Source organism: Desmodus rotundus, chromosome 5 (assembly GCF_022682495.2).
Source record: "Desmodus rotundus isolate HL8 chromosome 5, HLdesRot8A.1, whole genome shotgun sequence".
NCBI lineage: Eukaryota > Metazoa > Chordata > Mammalia > Chiroptera > Phyllostomidae > Desmodus > Desmodus rotundus.
Window position 1 is genome coordinate 37,701,969 of NC_071391.1, and position 23,868 is coordinate 37,725,836.

At 49.6% G+C, this 23,868-nt stretch overlaps 1 protein-coding gene across 13 annotated transcripts in view; it reads right to left on the reverse strand.

The window, feature by feature from the left end:
• MICAL2 (microtubule associated monooxygenase, calponin and LIM domain containing 2) overlaps positions 1-23,868 on the reverse strand; it is a 214,867-nt gene that overhangs the window by 109,275 nt on the left and 81,724 nt on the right. For all 13 annotated transcript variants that reach the window (XM_045194029.3, XM_045194031.3, XM_045194032.3 and 10 more), the window contains 9 exons: positions 19,046-19,253; positions 15,605-15,721; positions 14,190-14,291; positions 10,773-10,928; positions 8,160-8,260; positions 3,577-3,834; positions 2,309-2,424; positions 1,349-1,475; positions 612-702 (listed from right to left, as the gene is read on the reverse strand). In XM_045194029.3, the coding sequence (XP_045049964.2) occupies positions 612-702; positions 1,349-1,475; positions 2,309-2,424; positions 3,577-3,834; positions 8,160-8,260; positions 10,773-10,928; positions 14,190-14,291; positions 15,605-15,721; positions 19,046-19,253 (1,276 nt within the window). The remainder of the gene's footprint in view (positions 1-611; positions 703-1,348; positions 1,476-2,308; positions 2,425-3,576; positions 3,835-8,159; positions 8,261-10,772; positions 10,929-14,189; positions 14,292-15,604; positions 15,722-19,045; positions 19,254-23,868) is intronic.

Sequence of the window (23,868 nt, forward strand, 5' to 3'; positions counted from 1 at the left end):
TTGCAGGAAAACAGAAAGTGATGTGCCGTGGTCCAGACTCAAGGGCAACCTGCCGTGTTTGTGTGGACTGGCTGATGGTGGGGTGGCTGCAGGGGAACATGGGGTGTTGCAGGGAAGGGAGGGGGGCTGGTAAGGCCGAGTTGGCCCAAAGGCAGGGAGGACGCAGGAGAGTGACCTGGGCAAAGCCATGGATACCGGGGACTTATACAGTAATCATCCCTTCCCTTTGCTACTGAGCACTGGCCTTGCACCCAGCACTATGCCAGGCCCGGGAAATCCGCACATGCAGGGTGTCCAGCTGGGGAGACAAGACCCCCATACTGGAAATAAAAGGGAAAGAAAAGCAAGTCCCAGGGAAGTCATTCCACAGCTCACTTTGATGTACTAGATGCTCAACATATTTTCACCCTTTTATGATGAGTAAGCCGTAGGGGTGTCACTGTCCTGCTTTCACAGAAGAGGAAACTGGAGTACAGAGGAGAGGAGCCTGGCCAAGGTCACCAGAGCAGAGCCAGGCTCCCTGCAGGGCCTGTGCCCCCTGGCCAGCGGCAGAGCTCTTCCCCACAAAGCCGATCCCAGAGGCCTCCCTGGGGTCCCGGGAGGCCGCTTACCATGCCTGGAGAGGCCCACGGATCTCCGCACTGAGCCCAGCCTCTTGAGAGGGAACTGGTGCAGCTCCGTAGTGATGTACAAATGCTTCACCTACACGCAAGAGAGATGGCACAGCTGCCCGCCCGTTCTCCCCCAAATTCTAGCCTCAGGGCCTCTGAGCCTCACCTACTCCCTATTCAGTGTCGGCCACCCTTTCCTCTACCGCTGGACCCTCAGCAAGGAAGCCCAGGCCGCCCGAGACACGGAGCAACGGATCTCCATTATCCCCTCAGATGTGGAAGCACTCAAGTGTAAACATACTTCGTTGGCTAATTTTTTACATCCACACCACTCTGCTATTGACAGAAGAGGTTGCATGGCTCTCAGTCAATGGGAGAAAAACAATGGACTCTAGGATGGTGAGGGAAAGGACTCAATATTCGACCAAAGATTTTGAGAGAGGTATGCTTCCATTCATGTGGGGCTTAGTAACACACATGAGTGGTGACAAATAAACATATGTAAACATATGTATAAATATGAACATACACATGTGTCCCATTTCTCTCCTGTAGGCTAGAAAGATGTGGACTCTACCTTTTTCTTGTGACTCTCCTAGAGAGGGGAGTGGGTCTCACCTTCGGGGCAAGAGGGATTGGTGGCCGTGGTCCCAGGGATGTGTGAAGATTTCAGGCGACCCCTCCTTCCCACCGCTCAGTGCTGGGTCACCCAGAGGAGACCCCAAGGGAGGACTCACTTGATGGGGGCGGACACAGTGGGAGTTGAGGTTCGGGTAGCGCGTCCCCGGGTCCAACGTGTACTGATCAAAGTTCTTGTTGATGTTCTCTGGGGTCGTTTGAGGTAACAGCCGGTAAAGACTTTCTCTGGAGGGAGGCAGAACCCCAGATCAGGGATTGTTCTTGAAGCCTGAGGCCTTTGTCCCCACCCCCACTCCCCTTCTCCTGCTCTCAAGGGCTTCTTAGATGTGCTTATCTAACTCTCCCCTGCAATGCTTGGCCCTTGTTATTCTTGAGATCTGCAAAGTGGGAAAAGTTCAAAAGGGCAGAGAAGGAAGGAAGGAGTTCAGGAGGTTGGAGGGGGCGCAGGGATACTGGCCACCTCCCCAAGCAGAGCTGGCAGCTCAGTGACCTATGGTTTTGTTTTAAATGCCACTTAGCCAAGTGGCCTCCTGTGGCCTGTCCCCCATGACCACAGGCCTCCACACCCAAGACCAGCAAAGGCCTGTCCCCACCCACCAGGCCTGACTTCTCCCAGCCCACCAGCTGTCACAGCCACGTGGCCAACAGCAGGGTTTTGGGAGGAAGCCCAGGATCTTAGCAGCAGAAGAGGCCTGGGGCAGGGGGGTGGGGGACGGATCAGAGAACTCAGCTCACAACAGAGCAGAGCACTCAGCACCTGTATGGAAGCTTCCCCTAAACCCCCTCAGGCTCCTGGGCAACTGAGCAGTGCCGGACCCCGACTCCAGGGCCACCCTGGATGAAGGTTTCTCCTTGGCATCAAGGAACCACAGCCCCCAGAGAAAGTCACTGGAGGGGGTAGATCACGATGGAAAAAGTTCCCTTGGGACCCTGATGATCAATCAAGCCACATGTGGGAAGGCAGGTGAGAGGAGCCCGAGGCTTCATTTAGGTGCCACCTAACAGCCAGCCACGCTCCCTTTTCTGCCCCAGCTGGGAGCCTGGCTCCCCATACTCACCTCTCAGCCAGCAGCTCCAGGGGAGCAGTGCCCTGGTCCCAGTGTTTCACCATCCACGCCGTGTCAAAGGCGGCCAGGAAGCCGCGGGCACAGCCTGTGCCCATGGGCCAAAAGGGCTGCAAAGGAAGACACGCAAAATTCGAGTTGGTCCTAACGACTCCCGGCCTGCCATCCCTCTCTCCAGCCCTCTCCTACTGCCAGGCCCATGCACAGCACTGTGAGGGATAGAGAGGTGACGAGGGGATAGAGAGGTGACGGGGGTTGCCCACTAAGGTTCCCACAAATACAAACACCTGCAGCACAAGCCATGTGTAAAGGGTCCTATGACACAGGAACAACAAAACTGCTTCCCACCCTGGGGGAGGGAAATAGGGAATGCTTCATAAAAGAGTTGCATTTATGCTGATTTTAAAGAGTGGTCAGGATTCTCATTTTAATCCATGCACAAGTAGCAGGGGCCGGAACAGTGGGCAAAGTCTTGGTGGCTGGGAGATGACGAAGCCTGACGAGAGACGAGTCCATCTGGTTTGGGCAGAGCAGAGGTCACGGGGGAGAGTACTGCAAGATGAAGCTGGGAAGGGGGACATGGGGGTGAGGTGCTGAATGCTAGGCTCTTAGGTTACAGTCCCCACACAAGGGTGAGCAATGATTCATTCACCGAGCTTGGTTCTAACTCAACTGTCCCATGCGCACCCAAAGCAGAGTTTAGAATTTGATGCTTAACTTGGGATAAATACATATAAACACATTTTGGTTAGTGATTACATTAAAGATGGAAATGTATCCCTTCTGAAAGCATTTAATTAACCTAAGGACTCTAGCATTTGCCAATTTTCTGGGAAGAATTTTGAGCAGGGGAGCCATGAACGGAAACCGGACTTTGGGCCCATGTGCCTTTCTTGCACCCGACGTGATCTCAGTGTTGAAAAGCCACAAAGATCCACCCACGTGAGGAAGGAATCTCGCCCCAGCTGGGGTCACACATGCGGAGAAAGATGGCCAGGAAGTCCAGACCAGGCCACCTCAGTTTGTACTTCAACAAAGAGGTCAGCCCAGAAGAACCCTGAGGTGGACGAGAAAGCTTTCTGGCTGATACAGAAAGAACCAGCTCCTCTGAATTGAGCACAAGGGCAGGCTCTGAGGTCAGAATGCACTTGGCGGAGTCCTCCCAACTGGCGGAGGGCCTGTCCTTCCCCAGCGGCATGATGGCAGATGCTGCAGCCAAACATAAATGCAGGGAGCGAGAGGGCTCCAATGGCAGGCGGTACCTCAAGCAAGCTGTCGCCCACCAGGGCCACGAGCAGCTGGTGTGACTGACGCTCGCGCACCAGGGCCGCATTCTCTGAGGCGTACATGGAGGTGAAGTCGAACATGGCCACGTCAGGCTGCCCGTAATGGTTCATGGCGAAGTCTAAAGATGGCAGCTGGTAATTGGTGGCAAAGTCTGCAGCTTCGCGGGCATAGGACAGCAGGTTGTCCTGGTTCACATTCTCTGCACACAGCAGCATCTCCGTGTCGATGGAGTCCTGGGGGAAGAGCAGACGCACAGTGCAGCAACCCGCCCCTCTGCAGGGCAAGGATTCACACCCACTTCTTCGCAGAAGGACTTGGAATGGGGTTTATGCGGTGAGGCTAATCAAAACAGAAATTAGAAAAACGGCCAAGGGAAGAAAAAGGAATGAAATCAGCTAGCTGTGAGTATTAACAGAGTTGTGATGAAGCATGAAATTTGGCATTGAGCTTCCTGGCACCCAAGGCAAAAGGGAAATGTGATGTATCACAGGGATCTCCTTATCGGGAAGAAGGAAGCATACAAAGTCTTTAGGGAAGGCTAGTTTTTTCCTGGCACTAAGTTCTGAAAGAACTGTCTCACCGAGGGGTTGCAACAGAGAATGCTGTGTTGTAATGAACAGCGCACATAATCATGGTCTTGCCGCAAATATAGAAGCATATTTTGTATGGTTGTTTCTCGTGATAACTTCAGTTAAATTAAAAGAGAAAAGAGTGATTTTATAGTGAACTAAGATAAGCTAATGTGGTCCAGATACACTGAGTTTAGTGGTCAAACAAGATCAGAGAAGAAATGGGTGCTGGACATAATTCAAACTTTCTCTCCAAAGTCAGTTACCACTTTTCTCAACAGGCTGAGGGCATGCTGAGCCCGCTTTGCCCTCACAGTGTTAACCGCTACACTCCCTGCCAGGGGGTTGGGACCCGAGCCTATAGGACTAGGGTCCCCATCCTGGAGGGACACTGGCAGTGAACTGTAGGACACCTGGCTCCCAGACTCAAATGTGCTCACCCTGTGGAACTAAAAGACTGTCTTTCCCAAAAGGTGACACAGAAGGTGCACATCCCTGGGAGGTTGTGGGGTCACAGGGACTCATGTATATGAGACCAACAAAGGCCTTAGGGTTATTGAGAGCAACAGATCAAATCCCACCTCTGCTGTTTACTGACTATGTGCATTTGGGCAAGTTATTAAACCCTTCTGACTTTCCATTTTCTTACTTGTTAAATAAGAATAACAAAATTTAGTTCACAGAGCCGTGTGAGGACCAAATGAAACAGTATAAAATCCCCAGCCTGATGCCTGGCGCGTTGGACGTGCTCGACAAATGGGATTCCCGTCCTCAATAATGATGACATGAAGTGCAGCACATGGTGAAGTGCTGCCTGGACCCACCAAATGCACCAGCAAGAGCATTTACAAAGGTCTGGGAAGGCATAGTCTCACCTACAAGCATTGTGACCTACTGGAACAATTAGCCACGATTTCAAACACCTTGTTCCAGGAATGCTAATATTTCCACACCCAAACCACGCCACTCAAACTGCATCAGCATTGGCCCAAGAGCCCTTTGTCAGGTCACGTGTCCAGGCTGGAGCTCCTGTTATTTGATTTCCTCTCTCATATCTGTGTCTACAGTTACACAATCGCTTCCTCCCCTTGAAAGTGTGGTGATAAGATAGGGAAAAATGAATAGACAAGTCTCAAAAAGCCCCCTCTTCAAAACATGCTGCAAGCACCCCTGAGGTGGACCAGGTGACAGGTGAACGTGGACACAGTGCAATGGCTGGTGCTGACGCCCCAAGCAAGAGTGTGGGGATCTGGCAAAAGGACAGGCCCCCAGGATGCACTGGGGTGATGGTTCACCTGGCCTGGGCCTGCTGGGAGGAGCCATGGGCCTTGCAGGGCAGGAGGTCCCAGGTGAATGAGTGGATGACACAAGCAGAACCATAGGGAGGGGTTGAATACAAGGATGAGAAAGAAAAGTGTGGGAATGGGGCTCTCAGGAAAGTAGGCAGGCCTGGGGAAGCAGTTCTAAATTCAGGTATTAATGAGGAATGAATTTGGGTCCCATTCTCCATAGGGCTAGGGTACTGAAGGGAGGCTAAATGCTAAATGGACAGGCGAGGCAGTAGAAGGAAGCAGCAAAAATGCGCAGAGGTGGGTAATCAGCAGGAAGAATAGTCATGCCAAGTGTTGAGCTGGAAAGAGGCTGTAGGCCAGAAGCAACGGTCAGGCAGTGCCTGCCTAGTACTTCAAATGAAGGTGGACTCTGCCTTGGGAGACCACCTAATGTGTGACCACCTCATACATCTGGCAACCAAGCTCCCATCATGGTGAGACCAAGCCCACTGCATCCTGGAATCCTAGCCTGAGTGTGTGTGCACCAGCAGAGGCAGGGCCCAGGGGGGTGGGCCACCCTCCCTGTGGGGGAGAGCAAAGTGGACACATTTGGGAGCCCAGAGGCATGGTTTCTTGAGGAGAAACCCTCCTCTTCCTTCAGTAGCCATAGAAAGAAGCTCAGAGATCAGCAGGAATAGATGGGGAAGCAGGTCGATCAGTCACTCATCAGACAGGCTCTCAGCACCTTCTGTGTGCCTCTGGGAAGATGTGGATCCACATAGGGAGAGGGAAGCAGAGAGGATTTGCCATTCCTTCAGGAGCAAGAGGAATGTTAATTCAAGTGGCTTGGGATAGGTGGTGCCGCTCCCAGCTTTTGCAAATACTACAGAGCTAAGCTGCACCCCTGGAGACTCAGGCCAGAGCTCCTGAACCAAATGGGTGTCCAGTTCTCCCATGTCCAGCCCATGGCCTTCAATGTCTAGATAAGAGTTCATGTCTTACACCTAGAGGCCCCTTAGCACCGGCTCAGAAGATGCTTCCAGAGTCTGTGGGAGAAGAAAGGTCCTGGTGAGGACAAGCGTGGGCTTGGGATCTGCTCCCCGCTCCTCCACGGTTGTGATACGTGGGCCTGGAGTGAGTCACTCTCACCCATCTGTGCCGCGAGGGAGAGCCTGAGATGGGAGATGGAGGGGCTTTGCCAACTGCCGAGGAATGGAGTCACCATAAACAACATGTTGTGGCCTGGGCAAATGCCCGGGGATGACCCGAGGCCAACGGTGCCCCAGACGGCTGGAGTGCTCAGCCAGTGAATGGGAAACCAAAGTCACACTGTGCCTAATGCCCCAGAGGCTGACACAATACCCACCCCCCAGGCTGCCAAGGTGCCCACTGCACCTGCATCCCTGGGCCCCAAATAGTTCTTCCCTATCTAGCACCAGCATCCCAACAGAAGTCACAACTTTGGGAGAAACATCTGTGGAGCAGAGGAGAGAAAGGGACACTACCTTGCCTCCTCCAGACTGGGTCACCAGTAGGGCACCAGATGCTGAGCCCTCTGCTCACACATCTGCTGGTGGTGCTCACTCAGCTTCATGCAACCCCCCTCCCTCCTTCATACCCCCCATCCAGCAACTTCAGCTTTCAACTAAGACCTGACCGATGTGGAGGAGGCCCAGGGGAGGGCTGGGTTACTGATGCCAGCCGGCCGCTGCCAGCACGAGCTGGCGAGGAGATAGGCACATTCTTCTCTGACAAGCAGCAGTGAATGGTCACCATGCCGTCCGGGCTGTAGGCCAACGCCAGAGAGCAGGCTGACCCTGGACTGCGCGATCCTTATCTTGAGGCTACGGCAGCAGCAGTGGCAAGAGCAGGGGCTCTGGAAAGGTCAACACCTGGCCAAACAAGCTTCCAGCCCAGGGCCCACCACTCCATGCTCGCTCCTGCCAACCCTGCTCTCTGGTGAAGCAGGAAAATGCAGAGGCAGGAAGCAGAGGCCAGGAAGCCAGCAGGACAAAATAGCAGGTGTCCAGATTGGGCGGAGAAGTTATGGAGAGAATCTACAATCCACTACATGCTAAGCAGGGTGCTAGGTGCTCTGTATACGTTTTTAAATATGCTCTTTTCAAACCGCCCTTTTAGACAGAAACTATGATTCCTACTCTGCAGGTGAGAAGACTGGGGTTCAGAAAGGTGAGGCAGCTTAGCCACGGTCCTGAGTTACTAGGTGGCAGAGCTAAGATTCGACACAGGTCTTCTTGACTACAAGAGCTTTCCCCCCACACCACGACACGGGGGCTACAGTGTGAAATCCACAAGCCAAAGTCTCTGTGTCCCACTAGGACAAGAAGTCCCCATCTGCCTCCAAATGACTGTGGCCTCCCAGAAAAGGGGGAGGGCTGAGTGAGTCATGGGGAAAAAGAAGACTCAGGTGATCTCTCGAGGGTCAAGACCCACGCTAACACCTGGGTTAGGGGCTCAGCACCCCCCCACCCCCCACCCCCAGGTCTCTGCAGAAACACTGCTGCATGTACTGGTGTGGACTCATTCATCCAACACTCACGCAAAACCAAGGAGAAGGGAAGTGGTGCATAGGGGGCCCTTCCACGTCCCCCCTCACTCAGTTTCTGGCAGGGTGCTGCCCACTCCTGCACTTGCTGGTGCTGCCAGCCCAGGTCCCCACGCAAAAACAGGGTATAACAGCCAAGAAGAGGTACTTACATTAATGATGACGCCTTTGTCCAGGAGACTCTGCTTCTTGGCGGTCATGACAAAGTAGTGGGTGCAGTCCTTATAGTAAACAATGTTCTCGAGGTCAATTCCTGAAAAGAGAAGCATTCCTGCACTCAGTGCTGCCTCCTCGGGGCCTGCTGTGCCAGGGTTCTACTTTGCCTCTTTATTTACCTGCAGAATATTCACACTGGATGAGTTTCTGAGACATACGAGGCCAGAAAAGATCAATAACACCAAGTGTCAGAATTCACCCAGGTGAAGGCAGCTAAGTGATGTTTCCACCATTTCTTCCCTGGGAGGAGCAACTCAGGTTAAAGGGCTGGGTCGTATCTTTCTTTACTTTCCACCAGCTGCAAAAACACTTTAGAGACTAGGTTTCTGCATTTAAAACAATGTCGTGAGATGATAGCTTAGCTCAGTGGTCCTGTAAGTGGGGATGCCAGCCAGAAGCATCAGCATCACGCGAGAACTTATTGAAATGCCGGGGCCCAACCCAGACCTCCTGGGGGGTGGGGCCAGCAACCCATGCTTTAACAAGCCCTGCAGGTGACTCTGATTTGAGAAGCACTGGCTTAGCTCCTTCCAGCGGAGGGAAAGGAACAGATGCATGGCAACTTACCAGCAGTCAACACAGAGGCATGATGGGTAACCACAGGGACGCCTTTAGTACTATTAAATAGGAAATAGCCATCGATGCAGAGGCCCCCCAGGGAGTTGGAGGAAATTCATCACCGTGGCTGTGAGGGGCAGTGTGTGGAACAAGGGCCAGAGGTGATGACCACAGCAGAGTTTAAAGGAAGCTCATTCAAGTTTTTGGAAAAACACACTCAATGTCCTGTCATCCGTTATATTTGGTGGTTTATTCACGCATTTATTTTCTTGGTTTTTGAGAGGAAGGGAGGGTTGGAGAACTCTTAAATCATTCAAAGGGACATAATATGCTGGAAGGAAATACTTTTTTAAGTGAAATATTGCAACTGCGCTGGATTTCAGAGGGTCATGCAATGGGCGCCCGCCGTTGTGGCCAGTGAGAGGCGGAGTCCCATTCCTAGAATCCTACCTTCACAAAATAATCCAGCCGAAGCAGTTTGAGCTGCAACAGTACATAACGGAAAGGCCTGCCCCGGCAGTCAGCACACTTTCTCTGTGAAGGGCCAAACGTAAGTGTTGTGGGTTTTGCGAGCCCTCTGGTCTGCGTTGCCACCACCCGAGGCAGGGCGGCCGCGGGCAGCAACGGGAACCAATCTGTGCGCCTGCACTCCCACAGCCCTTTATTTGTAGACATTGAAACTTGAATTTCACATAACTTTCAATTTGTCACAAAATACTCTTCTTTTGACTTTTCTTCAGCCATCTATAGATATTAAAAGATTCTTTGCTCAAAGGCAATACAAGAGCATGCAGCCAGCCAGCTTACCAGCCCATGGTTTAAAATGCTTAAGCAGAGACAATACGTCCACTGAATGCACTCTTCTGCCCAAGCTGACCGTCAGGGTGACTGGGTAGCCATAGGGACAATGTTTACAATGTCAGGCTGAATGAGAAAAGCAGAATAACAAAGAGTGTTGGCACTATGAGAACTAGATCCATGTAAAAAGTAGGGATGTGGGTGAAAAATTACTGAAAAGAAGTATATGAAAATGAGGAGTATCCTGGGCTAGGTGGTGCTAGGTGTGAATGATTTATTTTCAGTGTAAAGATTCAACATTTTTGTTACACTGTCTTTTCAAAGAGAAATATATGTATTTTTTAATTGGGTTAAAGAGGAAACTGCTGGTGGTATGGGACAGGAACATGAACAAAAATATTGGAATTCACTTAATTGGGAGCAGGCATTTCGTCCCTCGCTTCCCCTCACCTTGCTTTGTTTTCCCCACCATCCTCACAGACCACCTGACTCGTTAGTTATTTGTTTATGGACGGTCTCTTTCTACAGAATATACGCTCTGAGAGCAGGGTTTTGCTTGTTTGGCCCACTGCTCTATCTCTCACCCTTGAACAGCCTCCTGCACCTAGTAGGCATTCAATATATATTTGTTGAGTAAACAAATGAATACTTTCCTCAAGGCCATGCCTGGGGGACAACTGACACCCTTGGGTGAGAGTCAAGCTCCCTGGCATCTCTGGACATCCCTCAGGAGGAAGGGCTCCTGGCACAATGTGTAAGTCACCTAGATTTCTCCAGGGACCACCCACAGGTTACTGGCTCCCTGCTCAGAGTGCTCCCTGAATCTCACACTGTTCTCCCACTGGACCGACCAAGCCCACCTGAGGATGGGTAATGGGGGTGTCCCTCTCTGGACAGGGAGCCACTTCGGGTGGGGACCATGTTGGTCTTGGCTGTACATGCCACTCTAGTCAGGACCAGCACACAATGGGCACTCAGCCCATGTTTCCTGAGTAAACAAATGTGCATCTGTAGTCACGTACAACGTCCAGGACTGTCCCTCAAGAATCGCTCTTGTCCTCGAAGATAAGGAGAAATCCCTGATTCCAGTGAATTAGAGTATCCCCGACCCAAGAGCTGGGGAAAGTCAGCCGCTCCATGGAGCACTTTAGGAAGTGACGGCGGCCTGGTCTGGAGAAAGGTGACAGTCTCACCTGTTTCTTCTTTAAGGTCCTGAAAAAACTTCTGATTGAAGATGAAAGCCACGCCACTAATTTCTTCCACCTTGGCCTCCGCCGTGCTGTTTCTGTTTATGAAGTTGGCGGTGATTGCGATGGCCAGCTTCCCACGGAATTCTTTTCTCCTGAACCCTGCGTAAGGAAAGGGGAAGAAGTGGGTCTCTCTTCTGGATTTGGTGTGAAAACTGAAAAAGATTACTTAGAAAGCTATTCTCAGATGCCCCATGGGTCAGCAAAAACAGAATTCTGGATCTCTAGAGACCAGGGGCAGGCAGCAAGGCTGCGATTTGCACCCAAGGAAGAAACACATCACCAGAGGCTCTTCTAAGTCAGCGAGACTTGTTCCTCATCTGAGATCTACAGGACCCAGCGTCCTGGTCAGGCTTCGACAAACAAAAGGCTAAAATGACCTCCAACAGGCGGTCACAGGCACATCCTGTTAACGATGTGCTGGGCACGGTTGCTGGATACCTCCTGAAAGACCTGTATGTACTTTGAACTTACACAATTAAAACTGCTTTTTTAGCATTTCCAAGTTTTTTCCCCCTTTGGAAAGCAGGATTACAAGATTGAATTCCTGTGGGACAGGAACATGAACAAATTTTCTTTCTATGTCAAGTCCAGGGACTGGCACGTAGTACACACTCAGTAAATGTACAATAAATAGATGGCATTCTAACTTGCAATTAATGTAGTACAGTGGTTCCTTGGGGTTCTTATAGATCGCAATGGTTTGTATTGAAATTTCTTTTTAATGGCAGTAAGAATTCTGTACCCAACTACAATGTGGGTTTTCCCAACACCAACGAGCAACTGCAGGACACTCGCTTGGGGCTCTACGATTCATCTCAATTCTGACACTGTCTACCCAGACAGAGCAGCAGATTCTACAGGTGAAGGGCTCAGCTCCACAAGACTGTCCTCCCCCTCAGATGCCAATTGCAAGCCCATGTTTCTGACCAACCAGCAGCAATAGTTTGGAAGTTCCAAGGAGCCCTTGCTTGGGTTAGATTAATTTCTAGAGCTCACAGAACTCAGAGAAATGCTTTGCTTACCAGTTAACTCAGGAACAGCCAGATGGAGAGATGCATAGGGCAAGGCATGGGGAAAGGGTGTGGAGCATCCAAGCCCTCTCAGAGCATGCCATCTTCCCTAAATATCCACCTGTTCACCAGTCTGGAAGCTCGTCCAATCTTCTTCCGTTTGAGTTTTTTTGAAGGCTTCATTACTTAGGCATGATTGAGTAAATCAGAAGCCACTGGTGACTGAACTCAATCTCTACCACCTTATCCCCCCCAGGAGGTCAGGGGGTGGGACTGAAAGTACCAACCCTCTAGTCCTATGGTTGGCTTTCCTGGCACCAGTCCCCTCCCCATCTTTAGGTGATTTCCAAAAGTTACCTCATTAACATAAACTTAGGTATGGTTGAAACAGGCCTGTTATGAACAAAAAGGCACCCATTTCACCTTTATGGCTCTGAAGGTATTTGAGGCATTGAGGATAAGAGACCAAATATTATAACAGAAGATGTTCCCATTGCTCTTATCACTCAGGAAATCCCAAGGGCTTTGGGAGCTCTGTGCAAGAAAGGGATGAAGATAAAATATATATGTATTCCTTACTATAAACCACAGTCTCACAGGGGGTATAGAGAAAATCACAAGCAGGTAGTACCATCTCAACAGACCATTTTCTAATCCCCTTTCTCTTTAGCATTGGACTATTCCTAGAGTCCCGAATTTCCCCTCTGCCCCAGGCACTGCTGTTCTCTCTAACTTAGGGCGCTCATCACACAAGCAGACTCACAAGACGGAACCTTGGTCTTTGCTCCCCTGTGGGAATTGCCCTCACAGCCCCTCACCATACTATCAAGCCTCATGCTGACTCCCAAACTTCCTTGTCAAAAATCCTGTTGACTAAAAAATCTTGGGTCTCTACTCTATACTCAGTCCTTTGAGTTGTTCTTCATTAGACCTTTGTCCAAAATGGTCAGAAATGGACATTATTCTCTAGTCTAGCATTTCTTAACCAGGTGACTTTGCCCCTCAGGGGGCATTTGGCAAAAGGTTGAGACATTTCTGGTTGCCACAACTAAGGGTACTACTGGTGACTAGTAGGTAGAGGCCAGGGATATCGCTAAGGACCCTACAATGTCTTGGGGAGAACATGCATGACGAAGAACTACCTGGCCCAAAATACCAACTGTGCTGGTTGAGAAACCCTGCTTTAGTCTACTCTCTTGGTCCCAAGTTACCCAGACAGCCCCTCCCTCCCATCTGGCCCTTAGTGTTCATGAAATGCCAAACTATTCTCAAGCTGAGCATAGATCCTGAATTTTCAAATATTCAGACTTATAGTTTCCTCAGACCATTCAAATGGCCCATAATCTCTAACAGCGCAACATCCAGGTTGGCAGCTCAGACATCCTTCATCAGATGTTAGTTATGATTGTAGAGCTGGGGAATAGGTATGGAGGTGAAGAGAGAGAAAAGCACCGTCTGCACAGTGGGTGGCAAGGGGCTCAGCAGGCCAACCTCATGTCCTGAATTCTCTAGGATCAGCCTAGTTTCAGGAAGTGTGTTCCATCCTCAGAGAAGGTGCCTTCCCAGTCAGACACCTGCAGCCTGCAGCCCTTGAGCAGGACAAGCCCTAAAAGCAGACCTGTCTGTAGTCAAAGAGACGCCACGTGGGACCACTGTATCCACAACCCACGGCCTCAAATCGGTACAGGTAGTGCAAGGTGGGGCTGGGGTGCAGGTGACAGAGGCATTCCCTAGCAATGTGGTTCCTCTCTCAGCCTAATAGATCCTAACCCAAGAAAACATGTTGTGCTTCCAAACTTAGAACTCGGAGAAGCAGTTTTGCACCTCAACAGTTTGGGGAAAACCCATCTTACTGCCCAGCAGTGAATGTGCTTAAAAGTTATGAAAAGAGATGGGCCCCTCCTTCCAGAGTATTATCCCTGGCAGTAAACCGATACCGTTAATAGGATAAAAAATGCTTATCTTGGATGACGTGTGAAAGTGTTTGGCACCATGGCTTGAACATTGGCAGGCGCTCAATAAATGTATGTTGATTTTTTCTTTTAATTTCCATGGCACTTTACCTTCATAAAGCATTTTTGCACAGGAGTCCTTTCCCAGCCCTTATAACAATGCTCTAACAGGGTTCTATTTTCCATGTTTTATGGTTAGAAAAACCAAGTTTCGGAGATAATTAAATGGCTGCTCGCTAAATGCTCACCTCAGTCACGACTGGGAGATCTGCCCCTCCATCAAGACCCTGTCCAGCTTTGGCATCTGTCACCTTGCCCCCTCTTCTCCATACCCTTCCAGTTACACCCCCTCCCACTCCTGTGTCCCCATCCTCAGCAATAAGAAGAAGAGTCTTCACCTTCTAGTGTGTTCCTGCGGCCGTCGGCACCAATGATGACGTCAAACTCAAACTCCGACAGAGGGTGGTCTGCAGGAAGAAATTCTGCTCGCCAGCCAATTTCTACCAGGACAGAAAAATGAGGTGAGTTGGCACAGAGAGCAGTGGGAAGAGAGAGTGATGATGTCACCAGGTGTAGGCACCCCAGACAGAGCCTCCAGAGGAAAGACCGGAGCTGTCCAGACTCACACTGGAATCTGGAGTCCTTCAGGCTTTAGTTTTAGTTCAATCCAAGACCAAGTAAACCACCAGCACCAACTTCATGCTTGGTTTTACTGGTTTCTATAAAGCCTAGGAGTCCACCCTGAAGGATTCTCAAACTAGTCTCACCAGATTCTCCCATGTTCTCTTTATATTCCCCACATTTCTCAACGCCCTCCCATTGCTGAACAGATCCAAAAGGATGTGCAGGGTGTAATGAAGCCATTTTGCAAGGCTACTTCATTATGCTCAACATATTCCATTGTGCGGCACACAGTCTTTTATGAAACCCCTTTCAGGTGAAACCCTGGTGGTTACTCACAGTTAGAATGTAGCACCTACTGGAGGGCTGGGAAAGATTAAGGGCACACAGGTCTCCAGAATTTTAATGGATGCCCAGCTACAAAAGCCAACTAACGCCTCCCCTAAGTTCTCAATATCCTGGGCTATCAGAGACAGGAGAAATCAGCGTTGTAGCCTGTGTGTGAAACTGTGAGTTCTCCAGCACTATCTGGCTCAAGACTGAAAGCCTGGTCCAGGCAGTACAAACTGTTGATAATAAGGTGCAGTGGCATTATGAGTAAACACTCTGACTGTGGCGTACATAAAATCAGAAATTACATAAACATATTTAAAAAGGGGGGGACTACTAAATCAGACAAAACTACAATGGGTGAGTTTTATGATTTGTAAATTATACTTCAATAAAGCTTAAAATATTAGATGCCAAATAATATTCTGAATATTTATTTAATATTTGCTCTAGACACTTCACTTTCTTTGCTAGATTTTAAATACATCATACAGGTACAAGTGTATCTACCCATCTGTGTGTGCACACAAACTGGCTGAAGAGCATGTGAGTGAACTTTATCAGACAACCAAATCTGTCTTCTATCCTACTCCGTGATTTGACTTCATTTGTCAGAGTACTACCTCCTAGTGGCAGAGTAGTCAAATTACAGGTTTAATGACTTAACAATATATCCCCTGGGAGCTGAAGAGCAAACCTAAAGTGACAGCAATGGTCAAAACAAGGAAAATACCCATTAATGAAATTATGACAAACAACCCCCAATAAGAATAATTGTCACAGAAACATCCTCTGAGAACTGCAAATATAATTTCCATTTTGCAATCTGATTTCTAGACAGAAGAGGAAAGTTATACTGTACTCTGATTTTCTTGATCTTCAGGAGGCTCTAGAACCTTCACAAACTCTACATTCACATGGATTTCAACCCCCAAAATCAAGGCCACCTTGAATAGGATGAGCTGTAACTGACGAATACCTGTTAGAAGGGAAGGGAAAGAAAGATGAGTTGTTGGAAGCAATGCCTAGGTGCATCCTGTAAACAGAATACTATACAATCACTGCTCAGTGATCTCTGAGCATTGCAGTAAATCAATAGTGATCACTACTGGGTGCTAATTATGTGCCAAAGACTCTGTCTTCTCATTTAACCCTTACAGTGTTTTCTCATTTATCCCTGTTTACAGCGGCCCTCTGGGATAATTATTCTCATTTTACAAATGAGAAATGGAGGGTTAATGAGGTTAAGTGACTTGCTCAAGGTCACAGGGTAGTTCAACTAGAATGGGGACCCAGCTCTGTTTGATTCTAAGACTGTACTGTGGCTGTTAGATACGCTGTAATGATGAAGGCTCTCTCTTCCCTGGGCTGTGGGTTTGATGAGATAAAGATGGAAAGAAGTTGGGGGGAGAGAGGGAAGGAGAGAGAGAAAGAGAGAGACCGTCAACTGGCTCATTCCTTGGGGACCTAGGCCTAAGCTCTCAGCCACCCTGGGTAAGGGGTGGGGAGTGCAATTCTGTAATTCTTTCCACAAAGCTGGGAAGTTTATGGTTCTCCAACTCCTACTCACTCTCTGAAACTCCCCCAATGTGTGGCACCTTGTTTCTCTATTTTGTCCCCTACTATTCAGCAAAAATAGGTTTGCCTCCAAATATATTTCTGTAGAGTACAGCTTCAAACTTCCTGTGGATCCCTTTGTATTTTGCAGGCTTTGTTCACTTAACATTTATTGAACATCTACACTATGCCAGGTGCCATGCTAGGTCCGGGAGATATGGAATACCCCCTCTAATGGAGGAAACACAGGTAAACAGGATGGGGCAGGGCATGGTGGTTGAGTGGAAGAGGAGTAGCAGAATGGGCCTGAACTATAGTCCTGAAAGCCAAGAGAGGATGGACCAAAAACACCACATCCCACCAAGAGATTAAGGAATAGGAAGACTGCAGGAGGCCAAGGCACCTGGGAGTTAGGGAGCTTCTGAAGACCTTGGTGAAAATCTCTTGAGTTCAGTGGTAGGGGGAGAAATCACACTGCAATGGAAGGAGGCAGAGTGGAAAGTATAGACAAAGTCCACATCTCTTCTCTCTAGAATAAATACTATGAAGTAAAGAAAAGTAATGGGAAATAACAAAGAACTGGAGGAGGAGTATTAGGTCAGAAGCAGGAAGGCTAAGTGATAGGGAAGGTGAAAAGGAGAGAAAGAATCCAAGAGAGACTAGAGTTGGAGTGCGCGTGGTCAGCTCTTCCTGTGACATTGGGTTGAATGGAAAGAATGGGTCCTTGGGTGGGGGAGGAAGGAGGGGGGCAGGCATGGGGAGTGCCTGCCAGTGGCTGCTCTTCCCCAGAGCATAGGAGGGAAGCCATCTGCTAAGAATAAGGAGGCTGTGGTGGAGGTTTGGAACACCCATGGTGGGAACTGGAGGAAGATGCTGACACAGGACAAGTTGAGAACTGCTGAGCAACGCTGAGGTCCGGGACACAGCTGGAGCTGGGGGTCATGGTTAGTCAGAAAGGAAGCCAATTATCTGGGACTTAAATAACCCAATCCACCTCCTGCCTGGAAACAGGCATTGGGGGAGGCCTGGCCTCTCCTTATAGTTTCAAAGTTCCTAGTCTATGTGTTTCCAGCACATAGTAGGTGCTCAGTAAATTCTCCCTGCTTCCCTTCTCACAGGTACTGGGGCTGCCCTCGACAATGATCACTCTGAATGTCTAAATCTCAGTTCCACAATCCTGCCGGTGTTTCTGCATACTGGGATGTTTCCAAGGACTGCAAGCACATTGGGAACCCCCCGCAGTGGGGCATAGAGGGGCTCCTGGCCAAGAAGGCAGCCCAACAGCCCCGGGGCCCTCACAAGGGCCCCCAGTGCCCAGCTGTGTCACTCAGGAGGGTCTGATGAGAAAGTGGTGCTCAACGTTGTCCTAAATTGGTAACAACACACATTCTTCCATGGGTGGTAGGGAATGTCCTGGAAGCTGACACTGCAACTTTTTAGGCGAATCCAAATTACTTTCCAATGGACTCATGGAATTTCCTCATCTCAGAGCGGGAATAAATTCTGGGGCCACTGCTGCTAAGTTCTCCTGTATCTGGCACTAAATTATACCCTGTGTAGCTGAGAATTCTCCCAGTCATTCCCACTTGAACCCCATACCCATTTCCCATTAGTTCTTGTCCTCATGAAAACAGTTTTCAGGGTTCTCCTCCCACCCATGTCTTGAATTCTGAATTCTGAAGCTTGGGGACTCTGGCTGCTTCTTGCTCACTGTACATCATGTTAAACATTTCCTGAGTACCTACCCTGCAGCAGGCACAGTGATAAGCACATTAAAAACTTCACCTCATTTAATCTTCTCTGCAGTCCTGGTAGGCAGACATTAATCACATTTATGGGAGACAAAACTGAGGCTTGAAGAAGGAATTTGACCCAAGTCACACAGCAAAATGGACAAGACAGATTTTGGACCAAAATCTGTTCAAACCCCTGAACTCTCCCCACAGTATTAACCTCCCTAGCTTTTACGAGTCATGGTTGCTATATATAAAATGGCTAAAGCCCTCTATCCTTTATGGGAGGAGGAGGCTGCTCTCCCAAAACCCATGCGCGGATCCTGCCTCCCTAGACCCAGGCTTGAGCATGCAGGGATGGCCCAGGACCTGAAATCTACATCCTCTCTTCCCCCTCCTTTTCTGAATGAACTCCCATCATGATGCCCTCTCTCTCATGGAAGCTCAAGGAAACCTGGTATGGGGTCTGTCTAGTGCATCGTTCCTCTGTTTTAAAAGCTGCTATGGCTCCCCAGAACTCTCCTTTGCTCAAGACGCCTTCAACAACCCAGCCCATTTAATAGTTTCTTGTGGCTCCCTCTTCCGAACTCCTCTGGCAAGTCTGACTACTCTATTAAAGCACATTTTATTATTGACAAAACCTTGGTGAGTTCTCTAAGAGTGTAGACTATGTTACTTACCTCTACCTCACTTTTCCATATTTCATTCATTCATGCAACAGGAGTTTATTGAGCATCTACTATGTGTCAAGCGCTCTTTTATGCTCTGGAGATACTCTGGTGAGCAAGACATGCTACAGTCCTTGATCTCATGGTGCTTACAGCCTAGTGAGGCATCACATAGGGCCTGGCCCATGGCACAAGGCAGGCCCTTCACTAAATATCTGCCAGTTGGATGTGTGGAGCCCCCAGGGACTTTCAAGAGGGAACATTCTGGACACTCCTTAGTGTGGAGAAATGCTTACCAAGGTCATCCCCCGCCCCTCATGGGGTGCCACCATTGGCCCCACTCACTGATATGGTCGATGGAGCCAGCACAGAACTTCCCATAGAACTTCTTGGCTCCCAGGCCCCTCAGGTCATGGATTGTGAAAGGCCAGAGGTGCAGCACGTTGTTCCGGGAAAATGTGTCCCTCTTCTCCACCACGACCACTTTGGCCCCCAGGTAGGCAAGTTCAATGGCAGTGCGCAAACCACACGGTCCTCCCCCAATGATGAGACACTGCAGAGGTGAGAGAGGAGAGAGATACTCAGTGACCTCTAGTACTGTAGACACAAACCCATAGTCAGCAGTGAACCCCATCCACTCAAAGCAACCAGCAAGTGCAGCCTGAGCACCTGTTAGGACCTGCCATTCATCTATCCAGTGTTCACCACCTGTGGACCTACTGGGCCCCGGGCACTGTGTCAAGCCCTGTGGGGGATGAAGAGATCAAGGGACTTGGGGAGAGGCACAGCTAGATATACATGAGGTTTGAAGTCAGACTGAACTGGGCTTAAAGCCAGTGCTGGCATTTGACTTCCTAGTTTCCACATCTGTGAAATGGGTCTGCTATTCTTTCCTTGTAGGGTTATTAAAAATAAGATTGCTTTCAAAAAGCTTATGGTACATCTTTGTGACCTAGATTAGGCTATGGTTTCTTAGATATGATTCCAAAAGCACAAGCAACAAAAGAAGAAAGAGGTAAATTGGACTTCATCAAAATTAAAAAGTTCTGTGCTTTAAAGGCTACTATCCAGAAAGTGAACAGACAACACTCAGATGGGAAAAAAATACCTGCAAATAATATATGTGATGAGCAATTATAGATTATAAAGAATTTTACAACTCAACAAAAAAAATTAAAGAATGGGGAGACAATCTGAATAGACATTTCTTTAAAGAAGATATTTAAGTGGCTGGTGAGCACATGAAAAGATGCTCAACACCACTAGTCACCTAGGAGGTGCAAATCAAAGCCACAATGAGATAACCCTTTACACCCACTAGGATGTAAATAATCCAGAAGACGGACAAAAACAAGTGTTGGTGAGGGTGTGGAGGAACCGGAACCCTTATACACTGCTGGTGGGAACGTAAGAGGGAGCAGAGACTTTGCTATCGCTTGGCCATTCCTCAGAAAGTTAGACAGGGAGTTACCACACGACCCAACACTTCTACCAGGTTTACACCGAAGAGAAATGAAAACACGTATCCACACAAAAGCTTGTACACGAGTGCTCATAGCAGCATTGGCCGTAATAGCCAAAACAGCCCAAGTGTCCGTTCATCGGTGAGTATATAAAATGTGTAGATCCTCACAACAGAATATTATTCAGCTATAAAAAGGAATAAAGTGCCGATGTGTGGATAAACCTTGAGGACATTATGTTAAGTGAAAAACACCAGGCCCAAAAGGACACATACCGTATGATTCCTTCTACATGAAATGTTCAGAACAGGCAAGTCAATAGAGACAGAAAGTAGATTAGTTGTTGAAAGGGAATGGGGGGAGGGGAGAAGGGGGAAGTGGCCACTGACGGATGCAGGGTTTCTCTTCATGGGACTAACATGTTCTGCAATTAGACAGTGGTGAGGTTGTACCTTGAACTGTACACTTTAAAAGGGTAAATGTTCTGGCATGTGAAGTATATCTTACTCAAATAATTATATGAGAGAAAAGCATATGGTATCAACTCTGACACACACTAGTATAGATGTTTTTCTTCTTGATGAGACCTAGTCCTAGGAACTCGCAGTCTAGGTAGACTCGGGCTTGTGAAATAAATAATTAGGACCCCATGTCGTTAGTTCTATTTGGAGTCCAGAGGGGAAAAGCTAACCCTACTTAGTAAGCTGAAAAAGACTCCACAGAGAAGGTCTTTAAAAATTGTCGTCACCACCACTATCATGCCCTCCTCCTCCTGCTCCTTCATCATCATCACCACCACCACCGCCACCACCACCACCGCCACCTACATTTATTGAGCATTAACTATGTGCCAGACACTGGCTTAAGTGATTTAGGTGTTGTTGCTCTTAACCCTCACAACAAATGTATGAGGAACTAGTATTGTCCCAATTCACAGATAGAAAAACTGAGGCACGAAGCAGCTCAGTATTTGGCCCATGGTGTCAGAGATTGAAAGGGGCAGAGCCATGATTCCAGAGCCCACCATGCTGTACTGAGCCTGGTTTGCCAGGAATAAGAAGAAACAACATTTCAGCAGAGGGGTGGCCCAGTCAAAGGGAAAGGAAGAGAAGTTGGATGGAGAGAAGGATACTTTGGGGGAAGGGAGGAAAAGGAGAGAGAGATGAGAAATTTGCTGGAGCCAGATGTTGAAGGTCTTAAATGGCAGGCGGAGGAGTATGGCCTTGGTCCTCCAGACACTGGGGCCACGGTGAGCAGAGGTGACAAACAGGATTCTGTACAAGTCCCATGCTAGGTCTTAATGGACACTCTGAGGGTGAACAAGGCTTCCCCGAGGAAGCTACAGCCATTTTGGAGAGGAGGGAAGACACGCAATGGCCTAGTGAGTTATACAGGGCAAAACCCCTTTATTTACATCAAATCTTATGAGGAGCACCAATATGGTTAAAAAAAAAAAAAAACAACAGCAGAAAAGGGCAGCATTCTGGCAGAGACAATCAGACCCCCCCACCCAGCACACTGCCCTAAGCCCAGGCAGCCCCTGCTGCCACTTCCCAAGGCAGGAGTTCACCTAGGGAGTCTAAATAACTAAGGCACCAGGGAAGGGGATCTGCACCCCCTCCTCCCTGCTCCGCATCGAAGCAGCATCCAGAACCTTCCCTCCTGCCCGGGATCAAACCTTATCTTACAAAAACACACTCCCCTCCCCCTAGCAAATATAGCTGCATCCAGTTATCACTCATCTGGGGCCTCCAGGGTCCCCAAGGGAAAGAGCAAACAAACACATCAAAGCTGCCTCACCACAATCAGTGTGGCTTACTGGTTGGAACCTTCCAGAGAGTTTGCGGAAACCCCATCAGGGGAAATGAAGTCACTGCTGAGATACAGATCACTCCAGAGGCGTCAGGAGTGGGAGCACACATCCCTTGGCTGCTTTTCTGGTGGGAGCTGACTGGAGAGGACCAACTCCCCCAGGCCCAGCTCTGCTTCTTGTCTCTCACCCGCAACAGATCCTCCAGCTCGGACACAGCCAGACCATGACAGGCATTTCAAAGCATGACTCCAAACCCCAACGCTTGTGAGGATGGCTTTGGGGTCAAGTTTGAACTCACTGCATTTCTTTGCAGTTAGTGCATCTTTTCCTGTTTGCCAAGCTCTGTCACTCCAGGGCCAGGGATGGAGCGAGGGTGGGAGGACATGGGGTGAGGAAGGGCAGGAAGAGAAGGAGGGGAGCCCTCCTGACTCTTTCTCCCCAGCAGGCGGGGACCAGGACTGCTCCCAGGACAGGGCAGGACCTCCCTTCCCACCAGTTGGGGGCTGCTATGCAGTTCTGGTACAACCAGTAGCTGGTGGCCTGTTTCTGACCTCACCCTCCTCTGCTAAACCTGAAATCCCATCAGTGAAAGCTCAGTTTTGCCCACTCCCGTGGGCCCCAGAATATACTTCAGGCCTGAAATTTCAGAGACACCACTCATACCATAATTTAAAGTCAGTAAATACCAATGGGCCTAATTATACAAAGGGAGAAAATTTGGTGCAGATGTTATCAAGACAGGAGAGAAGGCTTGTTGGCAGGGCCAGGCCAGTTCCTCTCAAAACACACTTGTTATGATTAACATGGGAACTCGGAGTTCTGACAAGAGGCCAAGCACCGTGGCTGCAACACAGCTGGGCAGAGGAGCCAGAGAGAAGGGGGCATCCCGGTGTGCCCCGTGGGTGCTCTGGATGTTGGGCATGATGCAAACGCCATGGATGCAAAGGTTGTGATAACTCGGCGCCAAGGGCTGTCCACCTTTCCCAGACCCGGCTGGGCTATCGCTGCCGAGGAATATTGCCAGGAGAGAAAACTTTTCCTCAACCCCGAAGCCTTTTTCCTTGAGCCCCGACTCAGGCCATGCATTCCTCCCACCGGCTCTGTCCTTAGTGCCATGGCAGAGGTAAGCTGTCCGTGTTTAATGACCTGCATTGAGTGCCAGGTCAGCAGAGTGTCCTCTGTGTGCCCAGTACGGGGCCTAGCACACAGGAGGCCTCAATAAACACTTGATGGATGAGTGACCTTCCCACGCCCTCACCGCCCACCTAGTTCTGGCTCTGTGTCCCTAACCGGGAAGCTGCGTTCACGTCAGCCAGGGTTTATGTCTGCTGATTCCCACCCAGGCTGGGGGAGCTGGGGTCTGCCAAGGCCACCAGCATCACCAACGTCAGCAGATCTGTGTGCTTGGGTGACATAAATTTATCACCCAGCGGGGAACAGGGCAGCTCCACCCCCAGCAGGAAATCCATTGTATAGATAAGCTTGGCAGTGCTTAGGCCTTCTCGTTCTGAGAGAGACAAACACCGCATGGAAAAAATCAGCTTTCCATTGCCGAGGGGCGGGAAGAGGGGATGAGGGACTGGCCCACAGTAAAGGCCCAGGGTGGGGTGGCCCTGGCTCAGCAGACACCGGTGCCATCCTGGAGGACCCCCCCCCCCCCCCCCCCGCAAGCACGACCCACTTCTTGATGACACATGCCTCTCTCAGCCTACAGCGGGAGGGTGTGCTGGGGCTGCACCAGATACGCTGAGGGGATTCAGCCCTCAGAAGGAGCTGCCAAGGGAACCAGGGGCCATGCCAGGCGTTAGCTGTCTAGCTGTCTAGCTGTCTGGAGACTTGACTTCCATCTCTGAATTCTGCCTCTGGTTTGCCCAGGACCTCTGTGTGAGGAC